Source organism: Meira miltonrushii (genome assembly GCF_003144205.1).
Source record: "Meira miltonrushii strain MCA 3882 unplaced genomic scaffold FA14scaffold_2, whole genome shotgun sequence".
In the NCBI taxonomy this organism is placed as follows: Eukaryota; Fungi; Basidiomycota; class Exobasidiomycetes; order Exobasidiales; family Brachybasidiaceae; genus Meira; species Meira miltonrushii.
In genome coordinates, this window is record NW_020289944.1 from 1,629,717 (window position 1) to 1,645,416 (window position 15,700).

Sequence of the window (15,700 nt, forward strand, 5' to 3'; positions counted from 1 at the left end):
TGGGGAAATAAAATTGGATTGAATCGAATCTTTACCATCATCAACTTTATTCAAACGTGATATCAAGTGAATGCATCACAGACCAGGACCAGAGAAGAGACTTTGACGGATCACTACTAGTCACGTTTGAACGCAAATGAGATAATCAATCATGTCCACTTCAGAATCACAACATCCAGCCAATGGGCAAGGGCAACATAGCAATGCGCCTTCTTCTTCCTCTTCTTCTGGACAGCAAAATGGTAGTAGCAGAAGAAACTTTGATACACATGCTTTATCATCAGGAACATCTAGCAGAGCAGCAAGCAGACCAAGCAGCTCAGCAGGACAAGATCAACAACATGGTTCTTCTTCTTCGTCTTCACGAAAAGGACAAAATCGATCAAACAAAGCACCAATAAAGATTGGTCAATATACTATCCAACAAACTCTAGGAGCAGGAAGCTTTGGAAAAGTGAAATTGGCAACGCATTCGTTAACAGGACATAGAGTTGCGATGAAGATCATCAATCGTAGAAAGATTTCATCTTTGGATATGGGTGGAAGGGTAAAGAGAGAAATTCAATATCTCAAATTATTACGTCATCCTCATATCATCAAACTGTATGAAGTCATCACTACGCCTTCTGATATCATCATGGTGATCGAATATGCCGGCGGTGAATTATTCCAATATATCGTCGAACGCGGCAGAATGTCAGAAGATGAAGCAAGACGATTCTTTCAACAGATCATCGCAGCGATCGAATACTGTCATAGACACAAGATCGTCCATCGAGATCTCAAACCTGAGAATTTGCTATTGGATGACCATTTAAACGTAAAGATTGGTGACTTTGGCCTTTCAAACATCATGACTGACGGAGATTTTCTCAAAACAAGTTGCGGATCGCCCAATTATGCAGCGCCAGAAGTTATTTCGGGAAAGCTATATGCAGGACCAGAGATTGACATCTGGAGCTGTGGTGTAATCTTGTACGTGATGTTGTGCGGTCGATTACCCTTCGATGATGACTACATTCCAACACTTTTCAAGAAGATTAATGGAGGTATATATACCTTGCCTTCCTATTTGACTCCTGAAGCAAAACATCTACTATCAAGTATGCTCGTTGTGGATCCGGTAAAGCGTATCACCATTTCAGAAATTCGACAGCTACCCTGGTTCCAGAAAGATTTGCCAAAATACCTGCAGCCACTTCCCCCAACGCCAGCGGCAGAAACGGATGGTTTCAATTTTGGCATGACAACCGAAGCGAAGGGAGAAAGTGAAAAGCGTGAAGAAAGCAAAGATCAACGAGATAGAGAATTCATTTCTGGCTTAGGATATATTGAACCGGAGATTGTGGCAGAATTGACGGAAAAGATGATTGGATTCGGTACAGAGGCAGTCCGACAGCAATTGCTTGAACCTGGAGAGAATCAGGTGAAAGTGGCATATCAATTGGTTCGTGATCATAAACGAATGTTACAAACGGCTCATTTGGATGAGAATCATGATATGGAAAGCTTTTTAGCTCAAAGTCCACCTCCATGGAATGCCGGATTGGAAGAGAATATGTCACGCAGTACTAGCATCCGTAGACGTGAACGTCGTGCGACTGCTGATCAAAACCTTCAAGCAACAGATGCACAACCTGGCGTTCAATCCACTCCCATTATCGATGGCCTCGCTGATGAGACTATGATGAGCGAACATGAGATGGGCAATGTGACTGATGATTTGACAACTGAAGCAGGCCCTTCTGAAGAAGAGGATAGCGCGACAGATATGGATGACTTATTTACGGAAGATGATGATGGTTTAGATTTGGACGGAACAGGCAAACCGATCGGAGTGGGTATTCTGGAACCAAGCATTCCCGGTATGCGACTTGACTTGAAGACGCCAAAAAGTGAAACTGTGCCTATTCCAATGGCATCATCTACGAAACGCGGAAGGAGTCGATGGCACTTTGGTATTCGAAGTAGAAGTCCTCCAATGGAAATCATGTTGGAATTGTATAGAACTTTGCAAGTTTTAGGAATGGAATGGCGCGAAAAGCCTAAAGATAGAGAAGCAAGAATAGCAGCAGAGAAAGAAGCACTTTCAAAGCAATCAATGGATGGGCAAAATGGAGAAGAGAATCCCGATGATGAAACAAAGCATCACGCTGAAGAGAACAAAGATGAACACAAATCACGCTCACATCACAACGGTAAGAACGGCAAGTCCAACGCACAAACCGATCAAACGAATGGAGAAGAATTGTACTTTATCGAAACACGCTGGATCGTGAATCAGATTGTGGTTCGAATGAATTTGCAATTGTATAGAGTAGATCAAGATAATTATTTGGTCGATTTTCGACATGTAGGATATTCAAATTTGGCTCCTAGGGCATCATTGACAGGATCAGAAGGAAGTTCAAAGATTCAAACCCGTAGCAGTTCAGTTCCTGCTGAAGGTACAACAAGTGTTGATGATCGCTTACAACAAGCTGGAAATGCGTCTGGCAAGAACACGGCGGCAGATGATGAAAAGTTGAACAAACAACCTTTGACGAAAAGTCCAGATTCAAACATCACTTCTCCGCCTCTTGTTGGAGGAGCACCTTCGTCAGGCTTGGATGAGAAATCTTTGCATGCTGCATTAGAAACTGCTTATCAACAAAGTGGAACGCCTTCCATTACCGCTACACGCAGACATACATCAGTCATTCCGGCAGAAGGACGTAAAGATGTGAATAGTCCATTCTTATTTTTGGAATGTGCTACTCGTTTAATTATCGAATTGGCTGGAGGTGGATAATTTGTGTACATACTGTTTATTCTATTCGTATAATCTTGCACATATACTTATACCTGTATACATACAATACTAATCAATTCCCTTTGTATGATCTTTGATCTTTGAAGAAGAGTATGATTTGTAAGCATGATGTTGATCGTGTCACGTTCATCATCAGAGGCACTTTTCAAATGATCGTAATTGTGGCTTGCCCTTGATACGCACGGAGGGAGGAAGTCAGGCTCCAACGAAATAAGCGCAGCGTTGCGCGCGGGTATGTCGGGTAAGAATCGGCTGAGAGTGCAGTGCATAAACACAGTGCGTGCGTCCAGGCTTCTGCCGTTGCGGCATTGATGCAGGTACGAACGCAACGTATACAACGAACAAATTCTATGCGGAAAATCGAAAAAATGCTCTTTGATTCTTCAATTTGCAATCGTACAAGGTGCATATATATGACTTTTGTGGCTTGATCGCAAAAGGAAAGCAACTGCCTCTTCTTACTGGCCCGATACCTCCTTGCTCAATCAATGACACCTGTCCGTAATTTATCCAGTAAAGACTGCCTGCTACTCAATCATAAACACAACTATTGCTCTCTTTTTTTATCAACGTCACTGGATAAATATCGCCTCCTTGCTGCTCATGCAATGGTAAAGTCCGAATAAATGGTGATAGTACGAATTCGCAATTGTACAGCAATTTATGTACTGCTTGCGCTTGGCAAGTAACAATTAACTTTCCACAAAACTTTTGAGAAAGCCACTTTTCTCATTGCACACTTGAAGCAGTCCTTTATCGGTTCCGCAAATCTAATGAAACACTAATCAGAATAAACTTTTCAATCGAGTAGAGTGAATCATCATCATTTCAAATACAAGCATACATATCTTTTCATTCTTTTTTGAGCAATCGTATGTGGCTTCCTCAATTTTCCCAGAAATTTTTAACCTTAACTTGCCGAGAAATTTACTCAATCGGTTTAGTGGCTTATCTGTCCTGCTTCACGCAAGACAATCGCAAGACAAAATGGATAGTGTGATTAGGTTTGATTCCTTCATTTGTGCGTACATACATGGAGCAATTGTTGTTGGACTAAGGATACAGATAAGCGATCGTACGGATGAATGGTGTGCGCGAAAGCAAGTGAAATTAGAAGAAAGAGGGTTGAGAGACCAAGAAAAAAAAATGTGTAAAAAATGAAGAGACAAGTGTTCACATAAGAAGTGAAAGCGAGACCCATCGGGATATCATGTTGTGCAATGCTTGCCCGTAAAAGCGAGGTGGCTTTATGCTTTTGTTTCCCTTTCCGATGATAACAAGTTGGAAATGGCCTCTATAAAAATTGAAAAATTGTGCGTTGTTGATCATGAAAATGGCACCGTGAAGAATGAAATGAAATGAATTGTTGACTTGTGAAATTGATGAAATTATTGGCGTAAAAGTAGAAGCACAGATGAACACGATGTCATTGTACAAGAGACTTGCAGATTAACGTGTCTGGGATGTTGTTGCGTTGCGAGAATTGTTGCGATGCGTTTGCTGTGCGAATGATGAGCGTAATTATTGAAATGCGTTGCGGTGATGATGAATCGAAATTGTGCTGAATGTCATGATGAAGTGAGCAAGAATGGAGGAGGCTGAAGATGATCAGGATGAATGTGTAAATCTCCCATTGCTTGCGTTGGATCATCTTGATGTTTGATGTCAAAGAAGGAAGCACTTTCATTTAGTGGCGTAATTGCTCTTGGAGTTGCAACATCGGTTTCATCAGAACAAGACGTTGTTCCTGAATCCGCTGGACTGCTTGATTCATTGCTAGTTTCCCATCTGGACATTTGACTATGATGATCAGCATTGGCACTTCGACTGACGGTCCTTGTGAGCGAGATAGCATTCATCTCGCTGGCCTGAACGGTACGCAATGGTAATCGCTCAGAATCGCCATTAGCGCTATCAGTTCTTGACATGGACCAAGCGGGTGTGTAGCCCAGGTTGGATCGTTGCTTACGTTGAAGGCGTGCAGCTCTTTGTTGTGCATCAAAGTCCTTTTGGGTTGCGACTGGCATGGAGTAGCTTCGGATCATGAATGCGGCTGGATTAGGCGTTGGTTTGCGGGTTTCAACAACGGCTGGCTTTGGCATTTCATTAATATCATGGCTCGAAGCACGACGTTGATAGATTTCTGGAGGTTGCAACCAATGTGATGATGCATCTTCCATCTCCGCTTGCTTTTGTTCCAATGAGATCATTTGATTAATCATCTTTGAACCATTCGAAGATTGATTTCCGTCTTGGCTGCATTGACGACGAAGTTCTTCAGCCGTTGGTGCTGGCGGCAATGGCAAGAAAGGTGAAAAAGGAGCAACTCCTCCTAAAGCAGTTCTTGTGCCAGAAGTCACACGAATTCCCCCGTGAACGACGTGTGAGCCCCTAGCGATTTCACCTTTGGAAGAATTTGGTTCAGCATTGACGAGAGGTGCCATATCGGATGTTGCTCGAGCGCCCAATGGCGGCCTGAATGAGTGAGACATGTTGATGGTGATGGTTAGTCGTGTGAATGAATTTGAAATAGAAGGTGACACTGAATGATTGTATAATCAAGACAAACACTTGTCCGACCTTCCGTGTTGTATGTCGGAAGTAGTTTTTAAGCGGATGAGCACTGCTTTGGAGCTAAAAATGAAGATCCAGGCGTTGATTTTCTTCTTGAGAATGTTTGTGACAGGTCTAGACTTGAACGTGAAATATACGATCCGATCACTTGAGCCTTTGCAATGAGGAACAAATTTGTGCTAGTGCAAATAAGTGTTTATTTGGAGGCTTGTGGGTCACCGAAAGTCTGGTAGAGGTATGTTGAAAAGGGTTGAACACGATTGAGGAGCACGTCCGTAATTTGCAAATGGCGCTAAGCGGGGTTTGAAGGAAAGATGAAAAGATGTCGAGCCTCTTGATGATGTAGCTAACGCAAATGGGAACGGACCAAGAAGAAGTAGTAGAAGAGGGGAGCAAGATATCCTAGAAAGATTTCATGGAATTCTCTTGAAAGGTTGCGTGAAGGTTTTCTTACTTCAGCAGCGGTTTCGAATTCAATTCTCCAAAGAAGTGAGGAATGAAAAGGGAATGATGTATGTAGGAGCTCTTTGATGTGATGGCTTCGAGTTTGAAGATCGTTTGATATCAAAAATGACACTCCCTACCACAGTCAGAATGGATAGGGAGGTCAGACAATGGTGGTGGCTTTGTAAAATGTTTGAAGAGTCTTGAAAAGGTTGTATACGAATAGATGGCAAATGTCCTTCTTCTCTCCCGCAGGCGGAAAGGTAAAGGGGGCAAAGAGAGCACAGGGACCTGACCAGTGTAATATTTTGAAAAGAGGGGAACTGTCAGAAGGACCCGTTTAAGGATAAAACGCGAGCTGTCAGTAGTGTTCGTTTGCCACTTTGCTGCACAAACGCGTTATAAGCCGTGCGAGGTTATGGACAACAATAAAAAAAACAGGGATAAATTCAAGCGCGCAGCGCAGTTCAGCATTCATTTGTCAATCCATGTGGCTTCAATTAAATGACAAAATCCTGGATTGCCTTTACATGCATTGAATGGCTGCTATTGAATTACTGGCTCCCGAGAATGCATCATCCTCTTGAGAAAGGCAAATGATGTATGGTTAATCATCAAGAACCGGTTCATTGCATGCATGCATACATCCTCCTCACACACTCTCTCTAACCATATGCGAAGGATAGAGAATACGCTTGGTTAGGGTTATTTCTCCTTTCATTATACATAGGCTTGAAAGTGCATAATGCATGTATGAACTTCTTGCATGAGAAAAATGCAGGGCCTTCTTACAAACTTCCTCTTCTCTCTGCTTTAACAGCAATTCCATTCCAAAGACTGGGCCCAATACAGCATTTAACTCTCTTTAGCTTCGAGTGATCTTATAAAGAAGATTTAAAGTCATACGACCATTCTTAAGGAACAGGCAAAAAGTCAGTATGACTGCATTCGTACTTGAAGCTAAACGATGCAGAATCTCACGTTTTGGTTTTGTTTAGCGTGATTGAGTGTATTTCATAATTCTAAATTAAGATAATATAGCGTGTACACCATACCTCTCCGCCAGGGGTTCTTGTGAGAATAACGTAAAAAACATGGCAAAGACCGATGCCCGCTGGAGTTGTAAAAAGCAAGACGGATAGATTTGGTTTACCCTATAGTACACATCACCGTACGGTCTTCTTCATATAATAATGCCCGTTAAACGGATCAATCTTTCTAATCCCCGATTCAAATCTTGGAGCATAGATTCGAGAAAATCAGCCCACTTTCTTGTTAAGAGAGGCCCCGATTATTAATATTCTCTTTTGGCTATTATTCATGATTCAGGCACAATTCTTTTCAACATCCCCGTCAAATATGAATTGTTCGGATTAACTTAGGAATGCTTCTATTCCAGCCCTCAATAACGGAAAGAGTTTGTACATGCTAACGAAAAGAACAATAACCCTAACCCCCCACCGCTTCTGGTTACAATAATGAAAAGCGGTCAGGATTCAAGTCAAATTGATATTTCTACGTTCAAAGGGTTCAGCTCACATCCTTAATTCCATTTTTTCGCCCAGGCTAAATGATCTAAAGATGTGACTTTATCGAAAGGGAAAGGAGAATGCGCTAAATAATTGTGTGATTAGAAGAGGCTGGAAATACCCGCACACAATCAGATTCACACTAAAGAATAGGAACGCACGTACATAATGTACATACATACATACGTTCATTCGGCGTCAAACTTTTGCCTCCAAAAGCAGAATACTGCTGCTGCACTTCAACGCAAGCGGCATTTGCAAATAAACACCTCCTGACATTCATTTAGCATACAGAATGTCACACCCGCACCTTCTCAACGCTTTGGGAATAGCCATTCATGGTAATTTGATTATTCAATTATTGCCAACAAACATGCACATTATGATCAATGCACTGCTGATCACCTGATGCATGAGAATATATGAGCTGCTATTTCTCCTTTCCTTATGCAAAACGGCAATCTTCTTTACATGTGACAGGTCATTTATTTGAAACCGGATATTTTACAAATTTATATACAAATGAATTACACAGCCTGAGACCTTGCTTTGCTTGTTCCTTTTCCGGTTCCAGAACGTCCTGCTAAAGCGGGTCGATTGAGTTCTTTATTGGCTTCTCGTTCTTGCAATGCAGCAGTCGCAGAACGTTGAGCAGTTCTTTCAACTATACTCGTACCATCTCTGAACCTAGCACGGAACAAAACATTCGCATTTGTGAATAAGCCTTCTTTAAGAGAAACAACGATGAACTGACTTCCCGAAAAACGGGATTGAAACAGTTGTCCAATATGTTGTGTATGTGAAAGATCCAAAGCGGCATCAATTTCGTCCAAAATGTACATTGGTGCAGGCTTGAACTGCAAAAGTGACATGATCAAACTTAAAGCGATCAAAGATCTTTGTCCACCACTCAATTCCGTCAAACTTTGCTTCCATACTTGCCCTAATCGCACTTTTACCTCTAGACCTTGCGTGACATCTTGTCCTTCCGGAGGCTCAAGCTTACAGTAATTTCCTGGCAATAATTCGGCAAAAATTTCGCCAAAGTCTCCGTTCACCTTTACCCATGTCGTCTGTAATGCGTCTTTCTTGTACCGGTCTAGTTCGTGAATTGTGTCTTCAATCTTTCCCTTGTCCTTCAAAACAGTTGACAACATTGTCTTCAATTCAGTCTCCTTCTTTTCCACGCTATCGATCATATTTAGCACTTTGGGATTAACACGCTGTTTCATTCCGCTTTGTTGTTCTTCTAATTTACGACAAGTCTTGCGTACTTCATTCATGTTATGCTTTTGGAAGTCATATGCTGTTCCTGGCCTTCCAAAGAATTCATGCTCGTCCAAGATCCATTCGAATTGCACCTCTAACTGCTTGACCAATTTTTCTGCTCCCGAACACTCTTGTGTGATCTTTTCCAATTCGTGCACGTTTCGCTTATGCGATAATTGACCGTCGGCAATCTCTTGCTTCTTCCTTTTTACAGCTTCCCGCAATGTGTTCATCTCATCATCGTATGCGCTAAGAACTTGCCTCTCCCGTTTGATACTCTCTTCAATCGCATCAACTTCACCTTGCAATTTATCAACAGCTTCTTCCATCGTTTGCAATTCAGATTTGCTGTTCTTCAAAGCCGCTTTGGATTCTTCTAAGCCTTCTTCGGCTGTTTGAATCTCGCGTCCATTCTCCTCTAATTCTAGCTCTAATGTCCGAACCTCGTTCTGTCTTGTCTTGATTGTAGTGTTCTTATTCTGAACATCAGCTTTGCGTGCTTTGATATCGGCTCGTAGCTGTTCCAATTTAGTGTCCTTGTTGGCATTGAATTCTTCCATCTCACGCTCTAACCGCTTGGCTTCTTTCTGAGCTTCTTGACATTCAGTCTTCGCCTTTTCGATCGTTTGCCGTAGTTCGATGATGGCATTCTTGTGCGATTCAACTTCGGTAATAATTCTCGTCGCATTACTGCCTTCTACCTGCGATTGAAGTAGATTGACTTGATGCGATTTAAGATCGAGCTGTCTTTTGAGCTTATTGTACGATGCAATCTTTTCCTTTGCCACTCTGGCCTCCTCTTCACATCTTTGAATAGCATACTTTGCTTCGGCAAGCTCTTTCTCAATCTTTGCGAGCTCTTGCACCTTGACGAGAATTCCTGCACTCGACGGCTTACTTCCACCGGACAGCGTTCCGGCTGGGTCATAAACGTCGCCTTCCAATGTCACACTTTTCATGCGAACGCTCTGATCGAACGTTACCCTCTTGGCCGTATCAGCATCTGCACAGATTAGAGTGTTTCCGAACACGAATTCCATCGCTTTGGATACCTCATCTTCGTATCCCACCAGCGATAGAGCGAGATCTGCCTTACCAGGTGCTATACGTTGAGCCGCACCAATTCGTTGAGCTGCAGCAACTGTTGCACTGATCTTGTTGAGCGGAATCAATGTTACTCGCTTTTTTAATCTTCCATTCGTTAGCAATTTCGAGCCTGTTCGTTCATCCTCAACAACGACATTGTACAGCCGTGCACCTGCACATATTTCCAGTGCTGTTGAGAATTTTTCTCTGCTGGGATCAAGCTGAATCAGACTTGCTACCAAACCTTTGACTTTGCTGCGATCGAAATTTGGTTCAGGGTCGGCGTAAGAAAAGTCCATACCGGCCAAACGAGATTTCAATCGATCTCTATGCTCCAGAAGCTCGTTCACACGTTTTGTTAGATCAGCACGAGTACTCAAAAGCTCTTTCTCCTTATTATCATCCCATCCGGTGGCGGTAATGCTAGCCTCAAGCTGTTTCACTTCAGTTTTAGCTGCTTCCAACTCCTTTAAAAGTCCTTCACCTTCCTTTTGGGCCTTCTTGGCTTGTGGCTCCTTTGTTTTCAGCTCTTTTTCCAGATGTTTGATACGCAAATTTGATTGTTCAATATCTGTGCCTGCCTTTGCTTCCCTTTCGCGTGCTTCGGCCAATTGTCCCATGTATCCTCCTTGCTTTGCTTTATCATTTTCGTCATTTTTCGAAGCCATTCCAGTAAGCAAGGTTTGTAAGAGCTCATCCTGTTTGGCAAGGGCATCATTGACGGCGTCAAACTCTGCTTTGAGCTGGTCAAATGTACCACGAAGCTTCTCAAGCTGTTGGCTCTTCTCTTTTCGAGAAGAATGTAGAGCTTTCAAAGCCTTTTCGTCGCTTTGTAATTTCTTTTCCTCTTCGTCAATGGACGAGTTCTTAAACTCGACTTGGGTCTTCTCCTTGACAACTTCGTGTGCCATTTGACGACTTTGTTCGATCAATGCAGGCAGTTTTCCGGCTTTCTTCAAATCGTTGTCACGCTTCTTTTCAATGTCTGCAATTTCCTTCTCAATTTCAGCAATTTGATGTTTGAGTGATTCCTCCTCTCCTTCTTGAGCTTGAATTTGCTCTTTGAACTCTTCAATTGCTCGTGTTTTCTCCACATTTCTCTCGCGTAACTGCTGCCATTCGAAAGCCTTCGCAAGTCTCGTCAGACGTTCGAGCTCTGTGGTTGCACGCTGATATTCTAGAAATGATCTTTTCTCCTCACGCAATTTGTCCAATTTTGGTGTGATTTCTTCTTGTAGAAGAGATGTGATCTCTTTGACCTTTTGATCCTTCTTTGTGATCGTCTTTATAGCCTTTTCCTTACGATCTTCAAACATTCGTGTTCCTGCTGCCTCTTCAATCATGCTTAAAATTTCTGCCGGTTTCATATTTAGAACTTTGGTAATCTTTCCCTGCATGATTAAGAAATTGGGATTATTGATGTTTAATTGGACGGACTGGAACATATTCTGAACGGCCTGTTGGGTAGCCTTGTGACCATTGATCAAGTACTTTGACAATCCTCCCATGGCGATCTGACGTGTGACTGTAATCTGAGCATAATTTTCAAAAGATACTGGTGATTTGGAACGATCGGAATTATCGAACACGATGGTAACTGATGCTTTTGTGATACCAGCTTGACCACGTTTGTAGATCAAATCCTGTAAATTTGCTGCACGAACGGCTGAAAGATTGGTGATACCCAAGACGAAACAAATTGAATCCAAAATGTTTGACTTTCCACTTCCGTTCAAACCTGTGATTGCATTGAAACTAGGATCAAAGCCTGACACATGCGTACGAACCGGATAACTTTTGAATCCATCGATGATCAATTCTTCGATCCGCATTTTGGGCGACAGAGTCAGCCTTTACGGATGATAGAATGACTTTATAAAGCTAGGATGATGTCGTGGTGGTAGAAAAGGGGATGCCTAAGGTATATGCTCAGCATCACCAAATAGAAATCTGTAATAAGTGTTGTTGTTTGCAGTGCATCCCTAAAAGCTGCATTCAATCAGCAATCATAAATTGCACGCGTATACACACGCGTGAGTCGGGGGTGTTGGTTCCAAAGTGGACATTGATGAAATGAGCGCGTGAGGCACGTGAGAAGGAGCGTAATTGAAAGCTTTACGCGTTGTTCAACTTTAAGGCTCATAAGGAACACGTCTTGTCTGTACTTGTCAAGCGCGTACGCGTAAAGAGAACCAAAGCCATAATCCAACACCAACCTCATAAGATCAAGATTGAGTCTTGATGGAGTGACACTTTACACAACTTCTGACTACGATCATATCAATTTCAACATATTTAAAAAGAGATGTCTTCCTCAAGAGATCGAAGCGTTGGATTGGATGAAGATCTCGATGGATATGCATCAGAATCAGAAGGAGATTCAATCTCTCTAGCAAGTAGAGACACAGATGATGAATCTGACAGGGACGACAGCGAAAGTGAAGCTGAAGAGATCAGCGATGAACATTACGCTGCAATTCGATCAACCGTCATTGATATCACAACTGCTCTTGGTGGATTGGAGGAAGATATAGATGAAGATGGAAATATACGCAAAGTATATGCAATCGGTGATGAGTGCCTACGTTGTCTACGTGATTTGCGAACACTTCTCCATCAAGATGAGGATGATACTACAAGAGTGATCCCAATGATATTCAGTGAAGTAAATGTCATTCAACGGGGATTGTTACCTCTCCTTCTCAAAGCAGCTGATATGGGAGAACGCGGTAGCAAGATTGCATTGGCCTGTACAGACCTGATCACCACATTGACATGGCCGATAGATATGGCAGCCGAAATCCAAGCTGCGATCAATAAAGACGACAATTCAGCTGCAGTACCGGATTACAGACGATTCCAAAGTGTTCTTGTATCTTACAAGGCCAGCATCTTGCGAAGTCGATCGGGCGAAACAGGCAGTAGCAATCGTAGCGTATTGAGCACAATCATGTTGCACATCCTACTACCTGCCATCTCCAAGCCAAGACATAAACGTACCGAACGAGAGATTGGAACGATCAGCATGTGCTTACATCTTTTCCGCAATTTGTTGGCAATTCCGGATCCTGAGGCCACTTCCTTGAGCGGATCAGAATTGATCGCTTTGTCTAACCTTCAAAACGATCTTTTGGTTGAGTTGAAATCTTCTCACATTTTGGAAACTTTGTTGATGCTCGCAAGTAATGCCCAATCGCGCGATTTTGAGGCATGGAATATCGTCACTGCAGAGTGTGTGTATCACATGTACTCCAGTGCTTTGCCTGAGCAATTGATTCAAAACAATCAAACACACATCCCAGGTCCCTCTACGTCCTCGACAAGCCGACAGAATACAAGTCTTCAGAATTCATTAAAAGCAGAATCACGCTTGAAGAGCAGTGAGATACTTTCATCAGGTACGTCTCGCCATTCTCGTTACTCGACAACGATCAATTTCAAAGACGCAGAAGGCGCAGTCCGCATCGCGAGAACGCAACGAGCTCTTCGAAAGACGAAAGAAGAGCTGCAACTGCAATACAAAGAGAAGAAGCAGAAGAGGAAGATTCAACGTAAGAGAGCACTGGATGAGGTCGGTGCAAGCAGTCCAAGAAGAAGTTGGACACTTGCAGCAAAAGCGGTCGTATCAGAATGGGCAAAGAACTTTGTACAAATGGGTTTTGAACCTCTCATTCGATCAGTCGTAAAAGATATCCGCTCTGAAAGTTTCAAGGCAGGAGACATTGCACAAACAAGAACCAAGATGATGCGAATATCGAATTTCTTCTTGGAATATTTCTTCCTACAAAAAGCGCAAGAGGACCGCAAAAGGCAAGCCACTCGTCAACGATCAAGTGAGAATGAAGCTGCGCCTGCAGAGGATGAAGATGAAGCCGTGGAGTGGACGTTCGATCTAATTGATTATTGGCTCGAGCCTTGGGCTTTGAAGATGGCATGGATGCGAGCCAATACAGCTCGGGACGATAAGACTTGGCTAGAATTCGCAACTGCCGTGAAACTTTGGACGACACTGTTAAAACTGGTGGAGATGCTCAGCAAAAGCCCAAATCGAGAAGATACTGAGATGGCCGAAGGCATCTTAGCGATGCACTTTTACGATGAATTGGCCTTGGATGCTGCAAAGGCTGTGACCAAATCCTACGGCAATCAAAGTTTCCGATGTTTAGAAGCAATCCTTGACTTTGCCCATGTGATGCCAAAAGCACTCGAACGATATTCAAAAGACAAGGAGAATCTCTTTGTCAAGATCAAGAAGCAAGCGAAGAAAAGAGCCGAGAAGGATCAAGGAGCAGGCGAGAATGACAATGCACCAACGAACGCAGAAGAAGAAGAGCAGGAGATGCGTCAAGTTGTGGAGAGCAAGATCAAAGAGAGAAAGTTTGAATTTGAACGATTCCAGTCTCATCTTTCGTCGAGTCAACTGATTGAAGCTTGCTTCACATATCTTGCCCGATGGCTTGATGTGACGGAACGTGTGGAAGAACACATGAGCGGAGTTATTCATGTTCTGCATCGACTGGCAATCAAAGCCAATAATTTGCGTCTTTTCTTCCCTTACGAAAAGCGTTTGGCCATTAAGAAGATTCAAAAGGATGCTGCTTTTTGGCAATACCTTCAATCCAATGCACCTAAGATTGTGCCTGATGCACAAAAGCTGTTCAAGTATATCCTCGACAAATTTGAACGTCTTGATGAAACTGAAAAGGGATATTGGGCAGAAGGAATGAAAGCGCCTAAACCTGTCAAAGTGTTCAAGATGCCAACGGAAATTGAAATCATTGAGAGCAAAGGACAGGCAGAAGATATCAAGATTGCCGTTGGCATTTTGATGGAGGCGGATAAGTTGCCGGCTGTAATGTGGGTCAAATCACATTTGGAAGAATCCCTACGTTCGAAGCTTGCGATCGTGGATGAGGTGCGAGAAGATGGCGATGCACAGCAAGAATCACAATCTGAACACGATTCAGACGAGGAGCGTGAAAGACCTGACAAAGCTCTTGAACGTGCTTCTGAATTGTTCCACGATCATCAAATGTCCTACTTTGACGATAACGAATTGCGGGATGATGCATCAAAGAGACCAGAAGTGAAGCTTTTGTGTCGACTGGTCAACTTGCGCAGTAATGAAGATGATGATCATCACTGGGTTTGGACTGTTCCAGCAACTCATATGCCGGAAGAGTTAAAAACTCAGATTACCTTCATCGAACAGGGAATGAACGGTGAACTCAGAGATGAGCCATGGGCAACGCTAGTAAGAAGGGTACGAAAGCAAACAAGAATCACCCGAACGGTTGTGAATGAATTCGGTGAGGAAGAACAAGTTTACGTTCCTCGTCAAAGAGCACCACGAAAAGACACTCGTCCAAACACATTCGTTGATGATTTGATCGAAGATAGTGACGAAGAAATTGAAGCTGCTGAACGCATGCTAGCACAACAAAGGATGCAAGAAGCACGTCGTGACAATATTGATAGTGATGATGACGAAGCAAATTTGAGCACTCTAGACGACGCTGCTTCTCCATTGCAAAATCGAATTCGATCAAGCGATCGTTCAAGCCGATCAAGTTCCGTTACGGGTTCATCTGTCCATAATGATGCTTCTCCGCAAAAGGTTTCACCAGCACGCAAGAAACGTACTTTAGGCTCTCTGAGACGCAGTCAGCCATCCAACGATCTCTTCTTCGGATTCCAAGATAGCGAAGAAGAAGAAGATTCTCAACAAGAGTCCCCCAAAAGGCTCAAAGGGGTTCACACTTCATCTCCTGGACGGCCCGATTCTGAGATGGAGGTTGCTGGTGATGGAGATAGATCCAATGCTGCATTGGAAGAAGCGCAACTATCTTACGATCCTACCATTCGCAAGAGGCGTGCTCTCATCGTAGATAGTGACGATGACGAATAGGTTCACACGGCTTAGCAGTTCCTCCGTATAATTTATATCATGTATCATTCTCATATCAGTCGTATTGTAGCAATTTTT

The 15,700-nt window shown here is 43.0% G+C and overlaps 3 protein-coding genes across 3 annotated transcripts; 2 read left to right on the forward strand and 1 right to left on the reverse strand.

Moving 5' to 3' along the window:
- Nucleotides 1-70: 70 nt before the first annotated feature.
- FA14DRAFT_167493 (Pkinase-domain-containing protein) lies at nucleotides 71-2,791 on the forward strand (the record flags this gene model as incomplete). The annotated part of the gene is made up of 4 exons (XM_025500093.1): nucleotides 71-242; nucleotides 285-1,586; nucleotides 1,623-2,405; nucleotides 2,589-2,791. Exons 1-4 carry the CDS (start codon nucleotides 152-154, stop codon nucleotides 2,789-2,791), a joined length of 2,379 nt encoding a protein of 792 aa, XP_025355485.1. The 5' UTR covers nucleotides 71-151.
- Nucleotides 2,792-4,380: 1,589 nt separating this feature from the next.
- Nucleotides 4,381-5,304, reverse strand: FA14DRAFT_154608 (uncharacterized protein; the record flags this gene model as incomplete). Its single annotated transcript, XM_025497702.1, has 1 exon — nucleotides 4,381-5,304. The coding sequence occupies one exon, from the start codon at nucleotides 5,302-5,304 to the stop codon at nucleotides 4,381-4,383; it is 924 nt and encodes a 307-aa protein (XP_025355486.1).
- Nucleotides 5,305-11,925: 6,621 nt separating this feature from the next.
- Nucleotides 11,926-15,694, forward strand: FA14DRAFT_160443 (uncharacterized protein). The gene has a single exon (XM_025498678.1). It carries the CDS (start codon nucleotides 12,020-12,022, stop codon nucleotides 15,620-15,622), a length of 3,603 nt encoding a protein of 1,200 aa, XP_025355487.1. The 5' UTR covers nucleotides 11,926-12,019; the 3' UTR covers nucleotides 15,623-15,694.
- The last annotated feature ends 6 nt before the right edge of the window (nucleotides 15,695-15,700 follow it).